Raw genomic sequence first — 19,225 nt, forward strand, 5'->3', positions numbered from 1 at the left:
AGAGGGTTTGCTCTTCCAGAGCGAGCTGCTGTCTTGTAACCTACAGAGGGACAGGCTGCTACCAGTTTCGCTCTCCGCATGAATGACAGAGCTCAGCGACTGCACTGGCAAGGAGAGGCACCGAGAATGGCGTTGGCTTCCTCTCTTGGTGGGTGTCAAGGAACACCAAGGGTCTGTTACTTGAAGTGCTGGTAAATACGAAGCACACAAGAAGCTGATGTACTGTGGCAGTTACCTCACAGGGGAGGGGGAGCCAGTGTCCTCCAAACACCTGATGTTGCCACAGTGAAAAAGGAGGGCAGGAACGGTTCCTCTTGCTGGGGAACATCACTACAGCCTCTGCATCCCCAGCAGCCACTGTGGAACATGTAAAACACATTCCACCGACAAAGGAGGAAACTGGTTTCTGAAAAGCCAGCACTGACTTACCAGTGACAATCTCTCACCTGTGTTTTCTGGCATCTGCACCAGATGGAGCAGGTCAGCTTGTCAGAGAGATGCACAAGGGTACAGGTCCCTTGGATTTCTTTCCACAGCAGAAGCAAAAAAGCAGTTACTGAACTCCAAGTGGGTTCACAGGACACCCCTCCAAGCCATCCTGTGAAACCTGCCATGACAGCAGAAGGGATGCAAGGTCCAAACAAGCAGCAGGGGCCACTCAGATCCTTGTTATCCTACATTTCAAGCTACTGCAGTACAGATACATTTTGGGGTTTCAGAGTTAGACATGCATTTGTAAGAACTGAATGTGGAAACAGCAGCCATTTTGTTCCAAGCATCACAGCAACACTGTGTTCTCAAACCAAAATTTAATCTTCAATTTTGCATGAGAATGACAATGCACCGTAATATATATATGAAACATTACAGTGAATAAAGGGGCCTATTTTAATCTTTTCAGTAGTTTCTGAGACTGGTGTTTGCTAATCAGAATGGTATTTAAAGTTAATTTGCACTTGAGGAATTCACCTCCAGTTCACTTAAACACAGGGGAACTATTGGAAAGAGGCCGAGAAATTATATCGGAGCTGCTCATTTCACCTCTTGCAGCTTCTGGAAAGATTGAGGTAGTCTTCCTCTTTCCTCACATGCCCTCTCCCCAATATATTTGTCTTGTTTTCTTGCTGTTTACTCCTGTCTTCCAGTTTGTTCCCTGGCCACGAAGGAGGGCAGTGACACACTGTGCAGTTACCAGTGGGTGGTGCTGCCATAGGGATGCGAGCTGCTCTGCTCCCACACCACACGAAGACTTTCTCAGCAGTTTTCACTGAGGGGTGTAGGAGGCACATCAATACGGCGAGGTCCCAGGTACCTTATTGCAGACTGTGGGATGTCTAAATGAAGCGTTCAGCCTCTTCACTTGCTGAAAGGATTGTTGCTTTACCCTCTGCTCATTCCTGCCCTCCCCCATACCACGTTCCCATTGCAGGGCTGCTGGGGTTGAGGATGCATCCCCACCTGGAGATAGGGAGGAAAGGCTTGTGTTTTTAAAGCAGGATCAGTTCCCTGAAAGTGTAGGGGAGAAGCAGCAGCCCCAGCACAAGGGCAGGAAATAGCAGGAGCTGTCTGCCACAGGTGCTCTGGCCAGAGCCCCCCAGCCCTGCAGGGAAGGACAGCAGCACCCTCTCCACTCAGGATTAACAGGGCAGCTCAGCACTAACCCATTGCGTGTGAATGCTGCTATGAGCTTTGCTACTTAACAGAAACATCTGGATGCTTTGGTAGGGGGTGGAGATTAAAATGGCATCATTAGATTAAAAAAAACCAAACTATAACCCTAAAGGCTCACTAGAACAGATGAGCAAGCAGAAAGCCAGGTGGGAGGTTTAAAACTAGCTCTCTGCAATCGCAGGCATTGACTTTTGCCATGTCCTTTCTGGGAGAGGTTTGCAAGCACTAGGGCTGGCAGATGTCAAAAAGGCTACCCTGAGGGTCCTGCTTTTCTGCTTCCTCCCACGAAGACCTCCCTTGACCTCTGGCTAAGAGCACAGGGGCCAGGGCCTGGACAACCAAAGAAGGCCTTTGCCTCTGCCTCAGCAGAAGCCAGGCCCTGGTGGGAAGAGGGAGCTCAGTCACTGCAGCAGTCATTGCAACCCTTTTTGGGCTGGTTTCTGACACTGATATCTTCACACTTTCCTGATAGACCGAAAGAGTCCCCAAATAACCTGACTTTTCAGGAAGAAAAGAGTAAAGGCAGACAAGAAAGCTGAAAAGGAATCAGAACATTCTGACAAAATGCCCATCTATCTGAAGTTTTTTCTTGTTTACCATCACAGCAGAATGTGGTGCACTTTCTGTTCATGAAGCAAAGAGAGGAAAGCTGAATTGCCAGGAAAGAGTTCAAGCAGACCTCTTGTACAAGCAGTTTAACTGTGTGAGCTCGTTTCTTGAGTAGCTTGAGATTCCCAGCAAAAGCATTCGGGTACCCTGCATCATCAATGCTCTGTGCTATTAGTGCTGCACCAGTATCTAGGAACAAGAAGAACCCAAACTACTTTCTGGTGAGTTGGAGCAAAATCTATTTAAAGCAACCCAATCAAAAGTGAAAGCTCTTAAGAGATGTCCAGAGGTCAGCATGGCAATGTCCTGTTGGAACCTCAGTATCAGCTGCTCAGTCACTGGCTTCTCCTTTCTACATAAGAATTACTTTTCAGAGGAAGGCCAATTAAAACCAAAATACAGGGTCATCTTAGGTGTTAAAAGAAAGCCACGTGATATAAATTACACTTGCACAGACTAGGAGAGAGTTTTCGAAGCAAACTGTTCCCAGACCTTGGCTCACATGGATACATAGTCTTAGAGCATGTGAATTGGATTCCTCTCATGCAAAACTAAACTGGTAAACAGAATTAAACGACTAACTAGGGTTCCACAGTCCACCCTTTTTTTTTTAAGCAGTTGCATTCCTTAGGCTGACACCAACAGCACAGTGGGCTACAACACAAATCCATCTTCTGCTTTACCACCCTTAAATCACACTGTGATGTGCCTTCGAAAAGTAGTACTTATTATGTCCTTTTTTGATATTGTTACTGTTAAAAAACAGAGCTGGAACCTCAGCTGCTTTTTGTAAAGACATCTCTTACAGACCTTTGAACTTTTCAATGAGACTCACTAGCTTTTATTTAAAAGGACTTGTTTTTCCTTAAAAACATTTGTTATATTTGTACTCTGGATTCTCTTTCATTCATAAATTCAAATCCGAAGAAGCTGCTGGTGAAATCACCTTGCTTAGTATTGGCAAACAGTAGCAAGTTCCAGGGGATGGAACTTCAGTTTGAAACACCCAGAGCCATCCACTGAATAAATTACCATCACTTATCCATTTTAAAAATTCACTTCTAACTCAGAGGGACAAGATGATGTCATAATTTTCTGTACTAGTGTGAAGAAATTTGAGATGGTGTACGGACAGGAGCTGAGTATTTTTAAATTCGCATCACTGTATCAACAAGTGCTTCATGTACGCATAGTGTTCATCAGGACTTTACACAACGCTGCGCTTGGCTGCCAGACCAAGGACAGCAGAATGTTAGAAATCACTGATTAAACCACACCAGGTAAAACATTTCCCTGGGCAGTTTGAAGAACGGAAAATTACGACACATAGAGACAGCACAATACTATTACAGGCTTTGAAAAGGATTCAGAAAGAGGGAAATCTATGATAAATACAGAAACTGCTTCAAAGACAACAGATAAACATTTTAACTGTAAAAGAGAGGGACCATGGCACTATTTATGTAAAAGCATAACAGGTATGATGCTGGCAGTAAAACAGAAGTAGCTGAGGTTCTCCTTTCTACTATTACAGCTACATAAGAGAAATAAGTTTAAAATAAGAGACTCCTTCATTAAAGGGTGTTTTGAGTCAACCTAAAGTAGCACTTACAGGGAATCTGTGAGAATGACATCTTAAGAGAATGCAATAGTGCAACAAATGACAACAAGTGAAAAAAAGGTAATTTTATTTCTCAGTGTTTCTCCACTGTCAATACTGTCCTTTTGCTGCAACATGTTGCAAAAAACTCTGCCTTTTCCATTTTAAACAGCTACAATATTTACAGGCTGTTTCCAGTAACACACGCAGACACATACACACTCACAGACACACAGGTACATATATCCCTACCCCTGGCAAGGAATCCATTTGCTGGTAGAGGCAATATATATTTTCATTGCCCATTAACAACCAAAGCCATGCTCATTTCTGCTCTACTCCCCTCTCCCTCCATCTCTTAACAAGCAGCTTGTTGTCAGGCTTTGGGGGTGTCTGTGTAAGAAGTTACATATCCAGCTATTCAATTGCCATCTTCCAGAGTTGTGGACTAGGTGTACTGGGATTATCTGTTGAAACTGTACATACCAGAAGTCATAAAAGTTGCTCATGTTCAGATGTTTGTGACTGAGTGATGTATGTATACTCCTGAAATCTTTTGGAGCAGCCATCTTAATCACCTTTTTGGAAATATACATACCATGCAGGGGTGAAACAAGCCACATGCTTTACTTTCCACCAAGGTGTTATGTACCCACTTTTTTACTAAGGCACCAGTAATTACCAGTATAATTTCTGAAAGAGTCCAGCATCACTGAATGTACTGCAATAGATTATCAAATAGCAAGCCAGGCAAGAAAATAGATGCCTATATAATAGGTATAAAATTCCTTAATAAAAACAAGTACATAAAACCTGTGGTGGTATAACCCCAAATCCAATATAAGCTGAAGGATATTTGAGTAATATTGTTAACAGTAAGAAATGGCATCTATCCTGCTCCATTTTGGGAGAGTTCTGTAATGGAAAAAGATCTTTAAAGCAGCGTCTTTGTATCTACACCTCCAGGTCATACAGTGTCACGTGCATTTTCAGAGAAATGATCTGAAGTCAAATCCAGCTGTACGGTATCTCTGCTCCCCCTCGCCCAAGTCCAGACAAATCTTCACAGCCACTTGTCAAACAGCCAAGGGCATGGACCTGTGCCATGCAAGTCTTCATCTTCCACCCCACCAGTCACCTAGGTTTCTCATAAGAGTTCTTCAGTTCCAAAGGGGTTGTGAACATGGGGGTAAGGAACACCTGGCAATGAACTACACCGCTGACCAGAAAACTGAGACCACTACTCAAACATGCCAAATGTCCCAGGCAAAGTGGCTGTAGGGCCATTCAACATATATGGAATTACCTTAAAAAATAATCACCATCATCGTCTGCTCCTTTGCTCTCCCTCCAACTCAGAAATAATTTCACAAATGGTGAATCCCAAGAGAGATCTCCAGAATTCATCACAAGTATCACACAGTGCAAGTGGCACAGAAGTCTAGGTGTCATCACCAGTGTCACATATTTCTAGGGCTTTGTCTGTTTTAATCAGAACATTTTAAAAGATTTCATAGGGAGGTGAAATAGGAAAAGGTTTTAAAAAATTATCAGCAGCCATTTAACAAATGAACATAATCTGATTAGTGGGGTTTTCAAGCACTTTTCTGTACTTGCAAATTTGTTTTAGGGAGCTGTATATCCTTCCATATGTACACAGATACCACCTTTAAAGAAATCTGAGAGAAAGAAAAGAGATTGGGATCTACCTGGAAGCTAAAACAATGGGACTTAACTGGAATGTTCTTATGGCAAAAGAATATTACACAATGCAAGTGGACATAGCTAAACCACTCATCTATGATGGATCTTCATGAAAGCTTAGAAAGATCTAAAAAAAATCTGCTCTATGCTGAGCTCAACCTGGACTGATAGGACTAATTTGAAAATACTCATCTTTTCCATACAACGGGAGAAAATATTATGCGTCAAGACAAAGGGGCCAAAGAAAATATAACAGAAGATGAAATTATCTCCATCTAGAAGAGATGTTTCCATGGACAGATCAATCCTGTGGGGATTTAGAAGAAAACAAACACAGCTTTGTCCAAGACACAAACTTGGCACAAACCGACATAAAATCATATATGAATCTTAAGAGTTCAGAATGCAGGAAAACTTTTTAAAAGTTAATTGTCCAAAGTGAAATTTAAACGAGGTGGCTTCTGTTGAGCAGATCTGGAATAGGTACGAGCACTCCGTGAATGGTTTCATAGCAAGTGTTTGCCAAATACCTGAAAGAAGGTATTAACCTCTTAACTGGCCACATTAAAATCCATCTCCTGAAGGCAACGCACCAAAAGCTGTAAGATTAAAAAAATAAATAGAAAATCCATCAATTCTCTTCACCCCTTAAAAAGAACCTTTCTTCTTCCCCATTTGCTCTTTGCTGATCTAATTCCAGGCAGTTAAAAAGTCTCTAGAATTAAGTTAACAAGTCATTAATTCCTATCATATATATTACCAGCAATGGACATGGTCATTATCTTGCCCTGAAGAGAGTGAAAGAGATTGTTCAGAGCCAGGGTTAACGTAGTAGAAGTTGCTTCAGTCAAGTTTTTTTTTTTTCTAAAAAAAAAAAAAAAAAACCTATGTATTTTGTTTTTCAGCCATTTGTTTACCTCAAGGCTTCAGTATATGAAAAAGCGTTGTGCAACTAGTATCAAATGAAGGCCTATTTTCAGACAAATTCCTCTTCCTAAAATGAAGCAACACTCCTAGTGATACAGGAAAGTCTGTAATTACCTGAAGAACACAGAACAAACACTTAACTAAAACACCTTCAACTCAAAACTTATGCATCATCTTCGCTCCTGACAGCAACATTACCAGACTGCTGAAGAAGGTTCATCTACTATACTACATTTTCAGGTAGGCAGGAGATGAATTCAGCTACACTATAATGTGCACATGACAAACTATGTGGAAATGCAAAATTATTTCAACAGTGGCAGATCCAGAACTGTGCATTTATACCAAGATTAGGGGGGCTGTGCAGGTGCATAAACCAAACAGTAATATGCAACTGTAAGATGCACAGTACCTCGAGAACAAGTTTGCATAGTATGCGATGTAAGCAAGGTCCCAGTATAATTTACTGGGAACAGTATTGTGAATTCATTAGCTACCAGGCAAAGACTTACCCTTTCATGGCTACATGGCATACAGTGATTTGAGTCAGAATACCAGTATCTCCTAGGTAGCTGTTTCTTCCTTTGTTTTCTTCTCATCTCATATAGCTTCAGTCTTACATTAGGTACATAATGAACAAGGTTTCTCTGATGTCAGAGAAATAATTACAATAACCTCTGTGGTATGTCAGAAGTCTCTTCTGGTTATGTTACCTACACAGAAGCAGAGGTGACTGGGAAGAAGATGGCTGCTCCCAAAAACTAGGACTGTGTGCAGTTTCCCCACAGAGTCCTATATAATTACAGGTCAGAAACAGGAAACAATCACAACAGGTACATTTTTTCTTATGGATTAAGAGAAGTGAGTCATAGGAACTGCAAGTCAAGAACAAACCAGTTTCCCTCTCACACTCCTGTGATAGTTCTGAGTTACTTGTTTCCCTGAATACACACTTGAAAAAAATACAATAGAACCTAGGATATGTAACACATGAATAATTCAACTTCACAGTTATAAATACTCAAATTACACTTACATAGAATATATAATCACAGAAAATAAAATTCAAGTCATAGAAAAGAATGAAGACTAAAGGGAAAGAAAAGGCAAGGTGGTAAAAGTGATATATGTTTAGGGCTGTGCCTTCTATAAAAGCTCTTTGAAAGTAAAAGTCAAGTTTCTGTTGGGCTTTTTTTTGCGGTTTTCTGGGACGTTTTGTTGCTGCTGTTTTTCTTTTTTAAATTGGATAGAATCAAAACAACCTTCAAGCATCTATGACATAATCACGGACCTGCACCTCTGCCTACAAAACTCAAACCACAGTCTTTGCCAGAGAAGAGCCAATGAAACAACACAGCCAGCTCAGGGTGTAAAGAAGCAAAGTAGCCATGGCTAGCAGAGGGAGGACAGATGACAAGTTGTACGTGGGGGTCCACTTTAAAGCTAGACGTGTTGTACAGATTTGAGGTACCACTGCCACCATAATAGAGTCTGATGTAGTCCAGGGATACTCAGGTGCTTTTCTACATTATTTGTTATTTTACCATTTATTGTGAAGAGGATGCAGCAAATGCACTTGTACGAAATACAGAACATAGAACCAAACCCATGGCACAGCCCTTACCATCAACATGTATATGGAGAGGGAGGGGATTAATCCCAAAGGCAATTTAAATAATGGTATTTTATATACTTATATTTATATATATAAATAAATGTTCTCAGCAATCTCAGGGTTGTTTTTAGTGCATTGCTGTAAAAAAATTAGTGCAGTTCTCATTAATGTTTAGCTCAATAGGAATAAGAATCTATACATCTGTTCAGTCTCTTCTTGCCACACCTGAAACCTTTACACTGTTTTACCAAACTGAAGGTTTGTAGTCAATTTCTTTAAAATAAGGTGGATGAATTCCACACACTCTGTGACAAGATATGACAATTTTTGGCAAAACAATTAGAAAAATATGAGGTGCTCTGATCTTAGAACTGAAAAGTTTGTTGATTTAAAGCATTACGCAATGCATAAACAAATTTATAAACAAAAAGATATGTCTCAACAAATCTATCCTTCATGCAAATGTTTCTTCAGCAGCTAACAACTTTAAAAAAATTTCTTACACTTGTTTATTTGGGGAAAGGGACTTGGACAACTCTGTGTTTCAAGTCCTTTCCTACAACTGGACCAAAGTTTCAAGTCCTGGGAGCTGCTTCTTCTGCACCCTTCTCTCTTCTGAACCGTTGGAGAAGGGGAAGTTTCAGTCTCAGAGATTTACACTTCAGCCCCAAGTTCAAGGACTCCAGTTTCAACAACAGCAACATATTTATCTTCGATTTGAACCAGCAGGATGGTTTTATCTATATGGGACCGACTACTTGGATCTCTGCTGCAAGGCACCCAGCGGTGAATCACCTGGGGGGGGGAAAAAAAGGCAGAATAAGACATAAGTTCCATAGGGAAAGCTGCCATATCAAACTTGTGGCTGATAACTCAAGATCCTTACAGGGCAAAAGGAGCAGTAACAAAAGTGCTATACTGACTTAGTTGCCCATTTTTTAGTGACAGCATACCCACAGATAAGCTACTTATTTAAGTCTTGCTGGAGATCTGCAGCTTACCTGAGAAGAGCCAGCCTTTGATTTGAAATTCAGCAGGAACAAACAACTTGATCCAAGTCAGAACCAAACAGTTCACACAAAGTGAGTAACAACTGAAAAAAACTTGTATAGATATAGGTTTGGGATATTTTGATGTTCTAGCTGTAATAGTCTTAAAATACCTCAGTGTTTTGCAGTATATAATAGCACAGAAGTGTAGTCTATCAGGAGCTAGCTGTAAACTACTGTCTCTTCAAAGTCAAATGCCTTGCCCTAATTTTGTTCCCTACTTACTGTGAATTCAAGGTTGATATTTTAGATTAAATTCCTCAAAGATAATTTAAAATGAAAAATATATTACAAACAGGAAGGGTTTCAGAAACAGTGCCATAAACTACTGTCCCATATTGCCTTGGATTTACAGATTTCAGGTACTAGGATCTGCTGCCTCCAAGGATCCCACCTGATACTGACCAGACGGTCCCTTGTCTATACAGGCCCTTATATGACCAACTCTGCTCAGCTGCCTCCATAAAAAACCAAGTCCTTAACTTCTGGGCACCCCAAAGGAATCACAAGTATGCTCCAGTAACATGGCCTAAAGTATAGCCAGCTCCATAGAATTACCTCAAATTTGCCAGTTGTGGAAAAGAATGCTAAATTCGAGACAAGGTAAGGTAAAAAGCAAATAAGGTTAATTTTTACAAAATATAGGACAGTACAGTTTTCAAGAGTTCTAAACATACAGGTGGGAAAAAAGGACAGAAAACCACACTTTAAGTCTTGCAAGATCCCCTTAATCCTCACTTTACCAAGCTGACAGCTGCCAATTTCACCAACACTGAATGAAGGAGACTCAGCTTTGTCCACTGCATGAGCTCTACACCACATCCATGGGGAGAGCCTTTCAGCCAGGGAACCATGGCATCCTTAGGTCCCCTCTCTTTGATGCAACAGCATGATATTCAAGTGGTCTGTTCAAGTCTGATTTCATCAAAGTCTGTCAAAATAAACTTTTTATGCTGCTGTATGGAGTGAGGCCAGGAATTAATGTAAAACATTTCCCAATAAAGTCCAAGCACTACATCCTTGTTGCCCAACTTAAACTGGTGCCTTTGAGATAGCTAAGGGCTGACTCCAAAGGCATCAATATTGTGGCTTCTTAAGAACTGTGTATATGCACAAGTCATACACAGATTATAACTCACTGCAACCATCCCTCCACACAGTTTTATCATCTCTTCTACCATAATTGGCATTTGATACCCATAAATAACTAATAACATGCAAAATGAGGTCACTATATAGTCAAGAGGTGATCAGAATCTCTTGGGACGGGAAAGGGTTCTTCCGCATGCCAGTGTCAGGTATCATAGAAAGATAATGCAGAGTATACCTTAATCTCAAAGTCCTGGAAGAAGTACCTACAATACAAAGAGGATTGCTAAATTTCATTTCCTTGAAGAAACCCTATAATGTCTTTGTATATTATATATACTGTATGCTCAGCAAAATAAAAAGCAAAGTTAGGAAAAATGCTTTTCTCTATGTAATAGAAAAGTTTTGAACAACTAAGACTATGTAGTGCTCAGAAATTCACCCTTAGATGTCACCTGTAACATCACCCTTAGATGAGTATTAACTAAGGGTCATATCATCAGCAATGAATCTAACACAACCTACTCCTCACTCATCACAACAGTACATTTTGACACTTTATACGATTCAAGAAACCAGATACAGAACACACACACCCCCTAGTGCAACAACTCCCAAATTTGTCACAATTCAATTCCTGAATCCTTATCCTATATCCCCACATACAAACCCCAGGAATATTGTGATCATATCTTTTCACCCGTTTTCTTTTTTTCTTGTCTTCTACCATTCTCTTCCAGTCCTTCCTTTGTTTACTTCTGCTTTTGTCTAGCCCTTCTTTCCCCTTGATATGCAATAGGAAAATCTAAACTCCACTTAGAATGTGCCTATAAGTGTCAGTACATAGGTAGGCCTGGGACACGCATTTTTCTGAAGCTGAACTTGATACTGTGAGCACTGACTTGAGGCTTTGGCTGGTAAACTGCTCAATGAGCAGCATCTCAGCAAGTAACTATCATTTCTGCCTGTCTGCAGAGACGACCGCAGCCACAGGGTCAGAAAGGGAAGACTGTCCTAAGAACGAAGGTCTTTACTGATACTGGCATATTTAACCACAAGCAGCTGAAGCAGGCGGTGGAAACTATGTCATCAAGCTAAATCCTCTCCTTCTAATCGCACAAGATAATCTGATGCTTTTCCCCCTTCGTCTTAGGTTAGAAGATGTTCTTCTAAAAAAACCTGCCAGTATGTTGAATCAAAAATAGAAGAGTTCAGAACAGTAGCTTACTCTGACCTTCAAATCCTCTTGTTTTAATCAATCACTGTACATGTCAGTGCGCTGCAATTTACAAAACACATTCACAAACTCCCTAAAAAAAAGTCCACTGATACCAGGCAACAGGACATGTTTCGATATAACCTTTTACATTCACCTTTTTTACAACATTCTTGATCTGTAATAGCTACCAAGAAAATTTGGAAAGTATAACGTTTAAACCAAACGTAACTATGAATGTTTACAACAGCATTCTACTCCTAGGTGTTACCTACAAGGTAATCCTGCTATCTCAAGAATGGATTGTCAACTATGATACAATTATTCATGGACGGAATTTTATTTCCAGGGCCCTTCCCTCATGTACGCATAACAAACATCAAGGTAGATTTGGCATACACTGCGATATACGCATATTGCCATTTCTTACCTGAAATTTGCACATTCATCCACAGTGATGTGGACTTTCAAACAGCAAAATCCAGCTCCTGAATCCAATTTCTAAATAACTCCTCCAATTAAGGTAAGCAGTCAATCAAAGCAAATTCTTATAAACTGTCAGAACTGACAAATGAAAATACTGTTGTATCGATGAACCAATGCAGACAATGTCAGTGATTCTTCCCTTGTACTATTTATCACTGAAAGAATGCTCCTTGGAGCATCTTTATAGACAGGAAGGTCTGAAAAATATGTGCCCTCGGTAAAAAACAAAAAGCCTTAAATACAGAGCTGGATTTTTTTCCTCCTAAAGGAAGCGTAAGTTGGGAGATAAGGTTTCTAACTAATGTAGTGATTTGTTAATAAATGCAGAGATAACACAGCTAGGGAAACAGGACATGTAGTTTCAAGTCAGAGGCTTTTGCAAGTTTGAGTTATAGCAGATTTCCTTCTTTAAGAAAAGTTAACATCTATCACATACCCATTATATAATAAAGAGACATTTAAATACAATCTTACTTAGCTCTATTTTTATCAGAATATTTTAAAAACAAGTACTATTAACCATTCAATTAAGTACTCACTGGTAAATTGACCTGTATTTGCTCAAGGACCGGTAGTTTAGGGAAATGAAAAATGAAGGTTGGATGTGAAGCGCATGAATGAGCGCAATGCCTGAGAGTTTATGACAAGAGCTGGAAGAAGGCAAGGAAGGAGAAGTGGTTGACAACATTTGAATCATCATCCTGCATATCTTTTGGATACAGTTGCAGAAATATCCCTCTGCTTCAAATTAGGATTCTGAACCTGCTCTTCCAGCAACATTTACTTGGAGGACAGCTGCTGATCCAACTTTGCTACTACAAGTATCTAGGCAGACCACCACAGAATCAAGACACTGCCGTTTTAAAAGTTAGCTCATCATCTTCTAAGCAAAACTTACATGGCCTTCCATGCCTTCCTGAGGACTCCAGTCTTTCCAGCTGTTTCTTCCAGCTTTTAGCCGTATCACCTCATCTGGCCACTGCAGCTCTTTCCTTTTTGACACGTTGATCCCTTCCAGTACTTGACTGGGATCCATTAACTATAAGCAGGAATTGAGTTTTGACTGTTAGTTCAGCCAAAATTTAAAAGAAACAGATAAAAATAACCTCTTGCATACTTCCAGACAACTGACTTAAACCCCCAGAAATCAATTTCTGATGAATTTCAATGTTGGAAACTCAAGCTCCAGGCTATGAAAAAGCCTGAGCAAGCACAGACTTTGGAAATTAGGCTGTGGTTTCAAAACCAGCTGACAATACCCCAGTTCACTGCTGTCAGAAGTGGCAGTTCCTGTTCCCTTTCCCACTCCTTTCTGTTGTTACACTTGTGCATGGCAGGGTCTGAGTAGCTGGCACAGCATAAGCATTAGCAGCACGTGGTCCAGTAGCAAGGAAGAGTTAAGTGATGATGAACTGTTCAAACTGGCTCATCACTTCTTACAGAATATCTTTAGAAATGTGTTTTTGGAGAATTTACTGTTAGGCTGAAGAACTATTTATCTACTAGCATGGTTAGTGGAGACCCACCCCATGTTTTGAAGTAAACTGGCCTTTCCACATGGGCAGCAGGAGAAAACTCCTGAAAACTTCCTCCTATTTAAGGACAAAGAGAACCACATAATGTTCACTATCCAAGGGCACGTATCAACTTCGCCTGCATCCTCCTCACACAAGAGAATTAAGCAGTTCCATAAAATGGCCCTTGCCTGCAAACAATCTACCGATCACACACCCGCAAAATTAATTTGTTAACTTTGCTCACTGTGATGTAGTTTACTAAGGATTACTAAAATGAGGTGATACCAGCAATGAAATAATGTCTGTTATGATCTATCGTATTAAATACACCTCTTGACATTTCCCACTAATATACTGCCAAAGACATGTATGTGGGACCAATAATGGATAGAACAGCAAGAATACAAATTTCTGGATTTTCACAAAATGAATAAGGGTGTCACGATTAACTCAGTGAATGGTGTACTGTTCACAGGTCAGTAACCCCAAACTTGTGGCAATAGCCAAAGAATAAATACATATGAAAATGAATAAATACATATGAAAGCAAGTATTTTTACACTTTTGTGGAATATCTACTTCATTTAAAAGAAAAAAGCTAGTTGCTTTCTGCCCTACAAATGAAGCTGTTTAGCTTTATGTTTTGTCATGAATAAAGGCAAACTAAGCATGAAGTAGAACCGAGTTCAGCTGATGTTCTCATACACATGATGCCGTACAGTAAAACATAAGTAAACAGCGATGTCTAAGCACGCAGGAAGGCTGGTTGTCCAGAAAACCTTTTCCTCACATTAATTCTCCAAGTATAACTCCACAATAGTTTCATAGTGAAACATTCCAGACCATGTGTGTATTTAAAAGTAGTGATTTCAACAACATTCAAGGAGGCAACACTAACACATGAAAGCACATGTTAACTTGTTCTTCTGAACTATTCACCTGGATTCTGTAAATAACGTCATCCTTTTTGGCTTGCATTTGACTTGCAGGGCTTGCATTACCACCTGACTGAGTTTCAGCTGCATTACTCCCTCCTTCTGTCCCTAGAAAGCCCACAAGGGCATGCTGTTTACAGGCTGGGATGCTTTGGCTGGAGCTGCTAGAAGAGGGCAGTCCATGCTGCATGCTGACCCCAGTCTGGCCAGTAGGTTCCATTTGGTTCACCATAGACAGTCGGGACTGGATGGATGATGGGAGGTTACGCAGGGATATCTGACTGGTGGAAGAGCGCCGACAAGGCACAAAGCCTGTTGTGGATGTGCGAAGAGATGAATGACGACTGCCGTAGCAATAAGATGAATGGCTAGCTACCGAGGCACGGGCAGGGGACTGTCTGACAAGGCTTGACTGCACAGAGTGAGAGCTGTGACTGGTGCCTAAAAGCAAAATATACAGAGTTAGATTTAGATTTCTGACACACAAATGTTTAAGTGCTTAGATACAAAATTTATGGGTCTAATCATCAACATCTGAAATGGCTCTGTTGCAGATCTGTTGCATTTCATATAGCAGAGCATTTGAATACATTCCATACATCTTATCTTGGAATTTCATACTCTATTCAATTCACAATCCCTGCAAAACAAGCAGCTTGAAAAAGGCTTCAGCTCTGCTCTTCCTGCATTAACCATTTATTTCTTAATATTAACACAAGTTTCCCATACTTAAAAAGCATTAAGGCAGGTATAGGTATCTCAAAATACTAAATATTCTTTCTTAATATGCTTGACAGGATATTCAAAGATTGAGTCAAAATTTGTTAGAGCAAAAGCTGTTCTTAACTTCAGGAAAAATTAATATACACAGTGAAAAATAGAAATAGTGGTTTATGAGCATTGATATCACTGCTTGTCCTATACTAAGTACTTGTAGGTACCTCTCCACAGCTGACAGATTAATTACATTGTGTAAAAACACAAGATCATTCAACTACATACACTTTTACATTCTTTGTGAGTAAAAGTGGTGTTTGGAAAGCTTTTTCTCAGCTTTACTGTTTATCACCTTCCTAACTACAGTTCACTACAGATTCTTGAATATGATTCAGCTAAAATACTACAGAAATAGAGAATCCATGCCACTGTATAAATAAGAAATAACACATTCACCAAAAAATTACAAGTTCAGCATTTGCAGACAATATGACAGAAGTTAGAAGATTCAATTTGTAGTGATATATGTTATAGAAAGTGATTTAATCTATTTTGCCAGCAAAACTACTACATCTCTATTGCTCAAATCTATTTGGGAACCTTGCATTGCATAAAGCAGCACTCTAGTTTCAGATTAACCCAGCAGGTGCTAACACTACACAACCAAATAACTTTCATTTGCTTTTTCTTTTAACTTAGGCCTGATATAAAGAGGTGAAAGGCCAGTTCTGGCTATAGGATTGTTTTTACATAAAACTGTTGCTCTGTTTTAACTTTACCTAAAGTGGAGGGATGAGTTGGTGGATGAACTGCAGGAAGAGCTGTGGGATGAGCTGCGACAGGAGGGTGCTGGACTGCCCCAGGTCCCTGCCCTGTAGGTGCATTCCCCCCTCCTTGCGACACGCTGCTCTGCGACTCATTGATAGTTGCATTGTTACTTGTGCAAGAAGCTCCACCTCCAGCATCCGAATCTTCAATATTTCCACCGCTATTGCAGCCAGCTCCACAACCTTTCCTTAGTCTGAAAACATAATGCAATTGACACGTAGTCAGGCCTCCTAGTAATCTGGATTCTGTGAAATGCCTTACAATGACAAGCAAAAGACTTAAAACAAGTGACAGCATTCCCTAACATCAGATAAAACTTTATTTTCTCAGAATATGCTTTGAAATTATAAATGTTGCTTTCCAAGAGATTGCAGTATTTTTCACAACAACTATTCAAGTAACAGTTATTTATGAGAAGCCAAACGCTCACAAAATAGCTTTTGAATAACCAAGCCACCTCTGAAGTACAATAAAGTGATAAACTTCTAAATATAAAATGTTGGCAGAACATCCTGGTTATTTTGTAACAGTTCAGTAAAATTTATGCTCTTTAATACACCAGTCATGTGTATGCTTGTACTGTAAAATCTTTCTCTATTCAGACGAACAGGAAAATAATGTTACCTTCAGTAACGTACTTGTAGTTTGAAGCATATATTGCAATTATTTGCACCATGAATTCTCATGTGAATTTTGAACATTCAGAGAGTAGATTAGCCAACATTTTCCAGTGTACAAACAGGCTTTTCACCACATTTGTTTGCATTAATAAACTTCAGATGGACACAAAAATATACAGCACACTTCTCCTCTCTTCAATTCCTACTTTATTATTCCTCTCCTTCTGTCACACTCAAATTCACTAAGCACTCCTTTTCAGTTTTATTTGCCCCTGGGATCCAGAATCCTGAAGCACACACAGCTTGGATCCAAATACCATTCTGTGTCATTACTTTCACCTGTTATTCTGTCCACATGTTGAACGAGCAGATGGCAAGAGTAGACAAACACCACAGACTGTAGTAAGTGGGGTATATTCTGGGGTGAAGCAGCATGTTCAATTTTGATGTGCTGCAGACACCTAAGTGCAAATATGACCACCAGAATCAGCTGCAGGCCTGTCCCAACTACAGCACCAGCTCCTGGTACTGGTAAGAACTGGGACACACATTTCTGAATGCCACACATAGCTGCCACTGTTGCTTTTGAAGCCACAGTTATAAGGGGCCAGAAGTGCAGTGGAAGTTCTCATGGCCTACAAACCACAGCAAGAGCTTGTACTGGATTACTGAGGGGTCATGTGAAAGGAAGATTATTATCACTCTAGTTAATTGTTCTGGTTCTGACATATGAGGTATTTATAAGCACTCATGAGATTCTGAACAACAGCTAAAGCTTGTGTTCCTGTGTATGAGCATACCCTAACAACATCAATATCAGCACTTGCATGCTGAATATTTACCAACCAGGAATCCTACTAAATAGTCCTGATTCTGTACAGATAGTGTTAAAGACTCTAAAAGTGATGGTACTGAAAAAAAACAACAACAACAAAAAAAACCACCACACACTGAGGACCTGAAATTAGAACTAAAGTTGTAATTCTTTCATCTAGACTGTCCTGTTTTTTCTGAGTTCTCATTTACATAGTTTGTGGCATGTTACTTACATGCCTTGAAGATTAATGCTGTACCAAAGCAGCTGCCATATGCTACCAATGTGCCTGAAATAAGAGTCAAGGCTTATTTATTTTTATGTGACTAAATATTATAAACAATGTTGTGTTGGGCATGTATGAGACTCGTTAGTGGAATACGAGAGCACAAACACATACTAATGAGAACTCATTTCCTCAGCTCACCTGTGCCATGTGGACACTATGAAGTTTCTGATGTTTCCTAAGCTGATAGCTCCCCCGAGGATCTCCTTAAGCTGCTCGTGACTATCTGAATAGGAAGTAGTCAAAGGTGAGACGTAGATTGGGTATCCAATGGGCTGGTCACAAGAGGAATTGATCATGTTCCTCAGAGCTTGTTTTGCATTTTGTATGCTTCCTCTTTCCGGATTACGATTACGCAGGAAGACAAGCTCCTGCTGTTGTCCTGCCCACAGGCCACGCACACACTCCTTATTGACCTGCAAAAGCCAAGTCGAAAGGCTGTGTCAGAAAGTGAAGCAATGAGAATGTGTGGCTACTGCTTCACTATACTCAGGCCTTCCCAAGTGCATGTAACATTGCACTGCAGAACGGTCAGCATTCATATTCACTTCTTTAAAAGGCTGAACCTATGGACACAGGCTGCAACAGTGAAAATAAAACCCATCTTATTTTTCATCTCATTTTAAGTCAGGAGCTGATTTTCTGCTTAGTACTTCTACTATAGGAGAAGCAGCAGGCCTACCAATGACAGGTCAGTAACGAAAAAGGAACTACTTGAATTGAAGTAGCAGTTTGGTATAGTTATTAAAATATACAGCAACATACTGTCACACTGTGGAACATGCCCAAATCTCACCTTAATGACCCTGAAACTGAGATACCGCTTATTCAGCATAATAATTTTATATTCATTGGTGCCATCATCCATCACATGACGCAGAGCAAGGAGGGAGGGAGAATTCGAAAGAACTGCACTCCGCCAAGCAGGGTCCCCTTCATGTGCTATAACTAGATTCTCTTCATGGGTTGTTATGGCTTCATAAAGGACAGAAGGATCATCATATTCATCTGGAGAAGTGAAGTGATCCTGTTTTCAAAGACAGGTTTAGTGAGCAACGATTAACATTTCAGATGTAACTACACTTAAAAAAATATCAAGCATTTCACAACTCAAACACTGTTATAGATAAGCTCTTTTCCAACAGGTTAGTTCTGTTTGCTTGTGTTTGCTTCCTGTTTTAACTTAAAACCAAAATGATTGGAAGGACTTGCCTACTATTGATTCAAGTAACTTTCCAGTTGAATTTTACACTAGATTTATATCTATTTATATGGCCTGCAGAAGCATTTTAGTTTTAGCTTCTTTGTTTATTCACAAGTCTCCAATTGTCAAACACACTTAAGTAAAGCACTGATTACTCCCTGAGACTATTATATGAAAATAGCACTATGAAGAAAACCAACAAGGTTTGTCTATATTTTTTATTAAAAAGTTCATGTTAATACTTGATGACAGACTACTTCATCATCAGATACTTTCACAAAACTTACATAATGTCAGTCAAACAAACACAACATTTCCGAGTTCAATTCAGTATTAGG

The 19,225-nt window shown here is 39.9% G+C and overlaps 1 protein-coding gene across 5 annotated transcripts in view; it reads right to left on the bottom strand.

The window, feature by feature from the left end:
- Nucleotides 1–3,951: 3,951 nt before the first annotated feature.
- Nucleotides 3,952–19,225, bottom strand: part of PCNX1 (pecanex 1) — a 90,749-nt gene continuing 75,475 nt past the window's right edge. For 4 of the 5 annotated variants that reach the window (XM_065839807.2, XM_065839804.2, XM_065839806.2 and 1 more), the window contains 6 exons: nucleotides 18,480–18,710; nucleotides 17,825–18,099; nucleotides 15,915–16,156; nucleotides 14,423–14,859; nucleotides 12,865–13,005; nucleotides 3,952–8,921 (listed from right to left, as the gene is read on the bottom strand). In XM_065839807.2, the coding sequence (XP_065695879.1) occupies nucleotides 8,781–8,921; nucleotides 12,865–13,005; nucleotides 14,423–14,859; nucleotides 15,915–16,156; nucleotides 17,825–18,099; nucleotides 18,480–18,710 (1,467 nt within the window). In that variant the 3' untranslated portion in view covers nucleotides 3,952–8,780. Of the gene's footprint in view, nucleotides 8,922–10,502; nucleotides 10,531–12,864; nucleotides 13,006–14,422; nucleotides 14,860–15,914; nucleotides 16,157–17,824; nucleotides 18,100–18,479; nucleotides 18,711–19,225 lie in introns of all 5 variants that reach the window. The other variant, XM_071809276.1, reaches the window with a different exon arrangement.

The sequence above is a fragment of the Patagioenas fasciata genome, chromosome 5, assembly GCF_037038585.1.
Source record: "Patagioenas fasciata isolate bPatFas1 chromosome 5, bPatFas1.hap1, whole genome shotgun sequence".
Classification (NCBI taxonomy): domain Eukaryota; kingdom Metazoa; phylum Chordata; class Aves; order Columbiformes; family Columbidae; genus Patagioenas; species Patagioenas fasciata.